We start from the raw sequence: 8,882 nt of genomic DNA on the forward strand, positions 1-8,882 counted from the left end.
GATATGGGACAACGCTGTGACCAAAGTGCAATATAGTAATATGACATTCATGGACGATCCGATTCTTCTGGACGGATCTTGACTAAAGTCCTATAGTGCTGAAGCCTCACTGAGAGCCGTTCTTTGTTCTTGTAATGCTCTGCGTACACTGCAGTAGCTATTTTATTTCATTAAAATATCTATATTTAATTGGCGAATAAATAAAACAAGAACGTAGGAACACAGAGCATGCTCATTGCTCTTTGTTTTCGTCACCTGTCATGGTGGCAGACGTTGCAGCAGGAGGGAGGATGAGAACAGTCACGGTGCTCCTCCTGCTTGGTTCTACTTCCTCCTGCTTGGTTACCTCTTGCTTATTGGGCCTTGGACAGTGTTCATAGTTGAGCGTTGTTAATTGCTATGTTTAATGGTGCAGACAATTATTATTTCTGACATTGGCAATATGGGCAACCGCCGAGGGTGTTATTTTTTTAGGGATGGCAGGAGACCTCTGTGGATTGTGGCACAGAGATGAAAGCAAAACAGAATGAAGAAGAGTTTGAATTGATACTGGTTGAATTTATTTCAGCTCTGAGTATTTAATATCTAGGTGTTTTTATGGGAAAGTGAATCTTTCAGATCAATTTGAGAAGCAATTTTGGTAGGTGCACTTAATTTTATTGTCATGTAGCATGGGGTACTGGTTTTGATTTGGTCTTGGGTTCGGTGGTCTAGACTACAACTCTGCTACGAGGCTCCTTGGTTCCATGTCCTCCTCTGCCAGTTGGATTTCTTTCAAAATAAATGTGTGGCAAAAAAAGTGAAGTTCATGCTGTTAGGACAGGAGACGAGATGTTTCCATCCCTGAAATTATGATGCATAGAATCACATATTCAAGTCTAAACTATGTTACAGAGTAAACTCAATAAAAACATGCTTTATCTGTGGCTTTGTTCATTAAAATGGCACATTACTGACGTATTAAAATTAAATACGATTGGTACACTTAATGGTCATTTATGGACAGAATTTCTAGGCGCAGCCGAGGTGTTGAGGGGATCCGTTTTGGTGGCCTTAGGATCGCATCTCTGCTTTTTGCGGATGATGTGGTCCTGTTGGCTTCATCGGAACGTGATCTGCAGCTCTCGCTGGAGCGGTTCGCAGCCGAGTGTGAAGCGGCCGGGATGAGGCTCAGTGCCTCCAAATCCGAGGCCATGGTCTTGAGCCGGAAAAGGGTAGAGTGCCTTCTCCGGGTCAGGGGGGTCGTCCTGCCTCAAGTGGAGGAGTTTAAGTATCTGGGGATCTTGTTCACAAATGAGGGAAGAAGGGAGCGGGAGATTGACAGGCGGATTGGGGCAGCGTCTACTGTGAAGCGGGCGCTGTACCGGTCCGTCGTGGTGAAGAGAGAGCTGAGCCAAAAAGCGAAGCTCTCGATTTACCGGTCGATCTACGTTCCCACCCTCATCTATGGTCATGAGCTTTGGGTCATGACCAAAAGAACGAGATCACGGGTACAAGCGGCCGAAATGGGTTTCCTCCGCAGGGTGGCTGGGCTCTCCCTTAGAGATAGGGTGAGAAGCTCGGTCATCCGGGAGGGACTCAGAGTAGAGCCGCTGCTCCTCCACGTCGAGAGGAGCCAGTTGAGGTGGCTCGGGCATCTGGTAAGGATGCCTCCTGGACGCCTCCCTGGTGAGGTGTTCCGGGCACGTCCCACCGGGAGGAGGCCTCAGGGAAGACCCAGGACACGCTGGAGGGACTATGTCTCTCGGCTGGCCTGGGAATGCCTTGGGATTCCCCCGGATTAGCTGGAAGAAGTGGGTGGGGAGAGGGAAGTCTGGGCCTCCCTTCTGAAGCTGCTGCTTCAGTAGGGAGGCCCGACCTCGGATAAGCGGAAGAAAATGGATGGATGGATGGATGGATGGTACACTTAATGATATTAGTGATTAGGCAATGAATTCAGCAAGTACTTTTACTTTTAATACTTAAGTATTTTTAAAAGCCAGTACTTTTTTACTTTTACTTAAGTAAAATGTTAATGTGGTACTTTGACTTTTACTTAAGTACATTTTTGTCTGTGTATTTGTACTTTTACTTAAGTACATTTTTTGAGTACTTTCTCCACCACTGGTGCTGAGGCATCTTCTGCTGTTTTGATTGACAAAGTAGGAGGGAGTACCGCTGCAAGATGGCCACCGTATTTCCTGCGCCGGAGCAGCCAATGCGGGGTCTACTCTTATATTATGTCTATGTATTGTTAAGGAAGAATTTTTATATTACTGGTAAATTTAGCAAAACTCTGGCTCTGATACTTCCTTTTGATCCCGGGTTTTCTCGCGTGGCCACGTGCGGGGACAAAAACACAACAATGCGTGTTGACGTCACAGAATTACAGAATTTAATCCAATCAGAAGAAAATATAAGATAGTACAGGAAACTGAAGAAACACAGATACAAACATTGTTACCTGAGACAAGAAGACAAAGAAATATCAAGGACGTACTTGGAGAAAGAGCTGGTGCAGAAGTAAAATAAATCAGCTTTTTTCTGAATTGTTTCCCTTGTGCACAAACTTTTATACCTGTAGGTGTGTTTACTTCTTTAATGTATTCAAATAAGGCGTATCTCTACTTGACCAATTGGAAGACATCTCTGGCCCTTTTAAATTTAGAAAAAGTCCCGCAGTTTGTTCATGAGATCAAACACCTTTTGTTAAATAAGGTGGAAGCAGACTCTCCGAATTCATGGTGGTTTATGGCTTTCACAGATCAGTGTGAAAAGCTGGAACTTCCTACTGATTGTTTCCCAACAGACAAAGAGCAGATCGGAGATTTTGGCAAACCATCTGATTTAACTACAGTAAAATATAGATCAATAGGTCAGACTATGTTATAAATTTTAAAACTATAATTATGGTATTTCAATCAAGTCATGATAAATTCTAAAACTAACTTATTTTAAATTTATTTTCTTAACACTATCCGGCTCTACAGCCATCTGGGCAAAGAGAAACAAATGCAGGAACCTCACAGGTAGCTGTGAAATTCTGGTTTCTCTTCTGCTCTGCCAGGAACAAACCTTTAATTCTGTACTTTTAATTCAATGAAAAGTTCTCCAAAAACCCAATTTGTTCTTCTGCACTCAGCATCTCCAAAGTTTAGTCCTGATATCAAACCAAAAGCAATAGATAATAAACAGAAAATAATGAAGTACAATTCCTGTTTCTAATTAGGAATTAGAAACAAATAAGAATTAAGACATTCATTCACCATAAACCTAAGTATTTTCTAATACTAAACAAAACATTTTCATGTGATTCTAATATAGTCAGAAATAATACAATTTCGAATACATTCATCATTAACTAAATTAATTCTAAAACAAGATAATAGAATTTTTAGTCAAAACATGTTATTAATAACTAAGAAAAATGTCTTACAAATTAAATGTTAGTGATTTAAAACATTTTATGTTATATTCAGTTTTTGCACCATGTCAGATGTTAGTTTTGGAAGACTTCTCATCCTGATTACGTGAACCGACCAAAGTTCCCTTTCTCAGAGTAATTCAAGTGATAATGTCCTCCACCTTCCTGCATATGTTAATTTATGACCTCCTGTCTTTAATGATAAGACTCCAGGGGTCTGAGCCAAAATTCTCTTGCAGATCCTCTATTCTCCTTTGTACTTTAAATACTTAACCCAGCAATAATTCTTCGGGTTTTAAATCACTAACACAAACCTGTTCAAACTTAAGAAATTCGTTCTAAAAGGTTTAAACTGTGTTAAACACTCAAAATAATAATTTTTCTCAACAGTATCTACCTACCGACCTGATAATCAGGTTGTCTGCAGGTCATTTAGTACCACAAACATGCTGTGCATGAACAGAGAAGGGTGACCATCGTCCGGCAACGCGGAAGTCGCGGAAGGCTCTCCTCGCCGACCACAGTCATACTGTTTTGTTGACATTCTTTATGGCAACAAAGTGGCTTTAGATATTCATCCGGGGTGCTTCGACTAGGGTTACCAAGGGACCAGCCCCTATAAATTTAAAGCCGGGGGGTGGGGGGGAGAGAGACAGAGACTGCGACGGCGGCGTGTCGGTTGGTCTGTGTTACCCAGAAAGCAGTTGGGCACAATATCGCAACACCAACACCGTGAGTGAAACAATGACTCAGGCAGCCTACTATATAAAGTACTCGGGGACCACTTTTACACATTCACGTTTGTAGAGTGCGGAACAAATCGTGTCCCCTATTGGTTCAATACACTGAAAAAAGTGTGATCAGGGTTAAGTAATATTTACTAAATAAATAAGAGCAAACTATACATAATAAAAAAGACTGTGTGCAGTTTTGAATCTCACTGAGCTGAATTAACCAAATTTGAATATTTTTTTAATTGCATTTTACTCTGTTTTTATTTAAATATAATCAGCAAAAAAACAATAAGTATTATTTATTTATTTTCATTGGTAAAGTCAAAAATGCAGAAAATTGATAAATTTTACTCATTTGGGAGGCCTTGACTTTTTCCCGCCCAAGGCATTTTCATCACAGGAACATCGCGTCTGCTCAGCATTTCGTGGACTACCGTTTGCTTAAAGGTAAGACATGTTTTAAGTGTTCTTAGTTAAACAATTCAAGTGTCTGTAGCAGTTAAACATTGTCTTAAGTTACTGCAAATTAGCAAACATGGCAACTTTAATGTACAGCAAGTCAATTAAGTTATATTGTGAAGGATTCGAAGTCAGTCTACGTCGTCTTTGATTTGACTAAATGCATTGCAATGATTAAAAAAGTAGTCTCAATGTCACAATTTAATGTGACTAACGTAATACCGTTATATAGTGGCCGTAGAATACAAGCTACTCTTTTATTTAATTTAGTTTCTTGGCCTCAGCCCAAGCTTCCCCTCCCCCACCTTAACAAGCTAGCTAGCATGTTTGGGCACCATAATGGAGGAACAGACGTTGTTTTCAACGGTGAGATAATCAATGAGCTAATCAACTCAGGAGTTTCGTTTAAAGTTACTGCATGTAGTTTTTACAATTAAAATGTACTCAAGTAACATTTTTACTCAAGTAGCATGTTAAAAGCAGATTTCTAATCAGTTTTTATAACGTTACACATTTCGAAAGAAAAATCAGCCGTTTTGCATAGTTCCATTTTCAGACAAAGTGCGCTGTTTCTTCTTTCTTCTTTTAATTTGGCGTGATTTGAGCACAATGGCTGGTGTTTTGCTAAACCCCAGTTCACCGGCTCTCACTGAGGCTCTCCATTAACATTACGTTAGTTACATTCAGTTGGCACAAACGGCTTCCTCATTTTTCCCGTTTTCTCGGAAAAACGTTATGCTTTCAAACTGCGGCTGCAGCTCACTGACAGATAAACAGTTACAGTGAGATGCGTCTGTGAATGTTGGGTTGAAATCAGTATGTAGCTTCGTACTGACTGAGCTGCCACAGAGAGAGTGAGAGAAATGTTTCCTTAGTCCGTTTTGGGCATCTTTGATTTTAATATTTATTTTTTGGCATTTGTTGATGTGCATATTACCTTAAAATCTGTTTCATATTTTTGTCTTAACATCTTAAAACAATAGTTCATTTTTTGAAGTGGGATTGGATGAGGTATTCATCCATAGTTGGTATATTATAGAGCTGGATGATTTAAAAAAAAAAACTCAATTGTGATCATCTTTTCAGTGACATTACAGTTGCGAAATGATTTGGCCAAAATGGCCAAAACATTTGCACACAGAAGAAACAAAATCATCAACCAATCACACAGTATAGAGGACATCAAAGCCAGATGGCCCGCTCTATTTGAGACATCTCACGTGAGTTCTAAGTGCATGCCAATCAGAAATATTCCTAGTCAATGTGAAGGATTGCATTTGTGATTCTGCATTTAGCAATTTGATACAAAATGTGTTACGTTACTGTCATCTTTTTATAGATCAAATTTGATCCATCTTTTTGCTTTTGAAAAATGTCGTAAGAACAGTATGTATGTTTGTAATATTTGATGCTTTAAAACTGGTTTCATAATTTGTCTTTCAGATCCAGGATGAGTTTCACAGAATCACAATGGTGCATCTTGAATCAAAGTTCATGTCCAAACTGGATGAATATATTCCTCGACTTCTGAACCTCTTCCACTCGAAGGGCGGAAGCATGGGGTTGAGATTGCAGGCTATCCTACTCAAGGTATCTTTCATTGAGCATTATTGTTGCTAATATATTATTCTCAAAGTTTTGTGTTTAAACTTCTGGAATATCATTACTCAAATTTACTGGAGGTTAGCCTGTGATTGTCTTTATAAATGGAATATGAAATAATCGCATGAGAATTTGTATGAGTAGTGTTTTATTACACTGGTCCCCAAGACGGCACAGGAACTCAATATTAACAGTAATATAAACCACCTGGTGTTTCTTTTTTTTGTTTCAGACTCCAAGCAATCCTGACTTCAACATGACCAGAGATGTTATCATTCGATGTTTGATGATGTACCTTGGGGAATCTACAGATGAACTCTTAAAAGAGTACGATGTAAGTTGAATTAGATGTTAAAATATAAAGTAGGTGATTTCTCTCATCTCTTGTACTTGTTATTTGTTGGAAAGTCAAATCACAAAATAGTCATAACTGTATTTCTCCCAGTAGTTCTTGGCAAGGTATATCATTGTCCTCTGTTAAGTGTGTTTAAATTCTTATTTTCCATTAAGTAATTTTTAAATGCTAGTGCAGAATGCTATCTCAATTTGATTTCACCAACTGGCATAATTTAAAACTTGTCAGTAATTTATGTAATTTTTTTCCTAAGAATGCTTTACCTAACCATAACTTTTTTATTTTTAAGTCTTGGCAATTTGTCCCTAAAAGTGAGCTAAGAAATGATGGCCAAGACGCTGCTTTGTGAATACAAAGACATTTTTACAGAAAGACTGAGGCAACGCAGAATAAGATATTAATCAAGACAGTGCCAGGAAGAAATAATAGTGTAATGGATTGATTTAATTTCAGAAACTTCATTTAGAAATATTTGTAACTGTTCAGCTCCTGATTGCATAATTGATTATAGTATAATATATTATTATGATTGATTTATATATATATTTTTCCTTTATAAATTATGTGCGGGTTTTCTTTTGTGTTATCTCAGATTTGTCTAAAACACTGACATAAATAGAGTGCATTACAAGCAACGGCTGACAAACTCCAGATTTTCTTGTCCAAACAGTTGCAAGCAATTTGGGAAATGGAACCTTCTCCTTTGGCTGCACTGTCTGATATGCACAATGTTCTTGCTATTACAGGATGCTGATGAAGACAGTGTGTCACAGGACCTTGCTGTTCAAAGCCTGAAGATCTACAACATCAAAGCTAACACGTCAGAGGATCCAGACATCGGCATTGTGGTGGACGGCATGAAAATTCTAACTGCTCTGGGTAACTTTCCAAGGGCTTGCTCCCTGCTTGTTGGGTTGGCGTATGCTGTGAATCTCGCCTATCCAAAGGAGCTCAGATACACGTTTGAAGTGTTTCAGAAACTTCTCCTCGGGCTGGATAGTTCAAAGCTCTCCCCAAAAGTGAACAGCCTCAGGAATAAACTACTGGCTTAAGAAAACGGACCGTTGCTAAACAAAAGGGAATAGACAAGTCACTGTCAAAACCAACATGCAAAACTTTGTGAAATGCTCGGTGAAGTTAGTTAAAATTAGGGTCATTTTCAGTTCAGTGGATTTCTGCATGTGTATTTTTTCTTGCAGTACATTACAGTTAACCACCCTTTCTAAGGACTGACTCCTTGTTCTCATATGTGCCTGTTATATGGCTTGGATCTGTTCAGGTCTGTCACATGAACCCTTGTCCCTTTTATACAGCATAGAGCATCCACTATTGCCTTTTTGGAGAGTCCATGCAGGCTTCACTGAAGGGTGATGATCTGCAGGCCGGAAAACTGTTGTGTTTCATTTGCACTTTATTTAATATGTTTTTTTTCCAGTTCTGTCTTTCAACTTATTTTTCGAAAAGGAAAGTATGTGTCACGGAGCCAAGGGCCCCAACACAGTGACAAGATGTAGCATAAACATACAAAAAAAGAAAATGGAAGTTTTTATGCCTCAAAGGTCTCGCCCAACTCTCACATCTTGTCATGCGTTTTCCCCAGGTAGGTTTTATGTGCATACTTGTTTTGTGCTCTGCATGCCTTAAACATGCAGAGCACAAAAGTGAACATAAGAGTTCACTTTAAACATAAAGTGAACTCTTATGTGATTGATAAATTGTTGAAGCAAGTTTAACTGAGTCCATGTTGATTGTTGTTGATGTGATGGTTCTAAAAAATCATGTTAACTATACTTAGAGCAGAGTGGCACTATGTTTATGTATATTGCCCCTTCTCTGTTTTATTGTTGTATTTAGGAATTTTGCACTAGTTGGTGCTGGATAAACACGTTTTATAAAATTGCACAAATAAATGCTGCTGCTGTTTTATGCATTGTAATTTGTTATTTTTTGATGCCACTCAAGTTTGGTCAGGATATTGTGTAAATTAGACACAGAAAAATTAGGGCAACAAAGTGACATTCAATATTATTGAATAGATTTAAAGTGCTATCATACAAATAAAAACTTAAAATTTATCAATTATTTTAGCTACAGATTAATAAGAACAACAGTTTTAATGTGTTGAATTAACCAATAATGTGCTACAATATGAATTGATATTATTTGTATTATTTACTTAATCCAAATAATTTTTATGTTGATGTTTAGTAAATGTAAATCAATTTCACCCATTTAATTAATAAATATAAGTTAATTTCACCTAGATTATTAGTAAATATGATTAAATTTCCCCCAGATATTTAATAAATCTACATAATTTTTGCTCAGA

The 8,882-nt window shown here is 38.2% G+C and overlaps 1 protein-coding gene across 2 annotated transcripts; it reads left to right on the forward strand.

The window, feature by feature from the left end:
- Positions 1-4,245: 4,245 nt before the first annotated feature.
- On the forward strand, positions 4,246-8,479 carry LOC145554581 (uncharacterized). 2 transcript variants are annotated; one of them, XM_081614723.1, is made up of 5 exons: positions 4,246-4,584; positions 5,683-5,816; positions 6,040-6,186; positions 6,431-6,532; positions 7,300-8,479. In XM_081614723.1, the coding sequence occupies exons 2-5, from the start codon at positions 5,715-5,717 to the stop codon at positions 7,603-7,605; spliced, it is 657 nt and encodes a 218-aa protein (XP_081470849.1). In that variant the 5' UTR covers positions 4,246-4,584; positions 5,683-5,714; the 3' UTR covers positions 7,606-8,479. The 2 variants fall into 2 exon arrangements, with proteins under 2 accessions (XP_081470849.1, XP_081470847.1); XM_081614721.1 differs by having other exon boundaries at positions 4,246-5,816.
- Positions 8,480-8,882: the final 403 nt, after the last annotated feature.

Source organism: Poecilia reticulata, chromosome 2 (genome assembly GCF_904066995.2).
Source record: "Poecilia reticulata chromosome 2, P_reticulata-male-v2, whole genome shotgun sequence".
Classification (NCBI taxonomy): domain Eukaryota; kingdom Metazoa; phylum Chordata; class Actinopteri; order Cyprinodontiformes; family Poeciliidae; genus Poecilia; species Poecilia reticulata.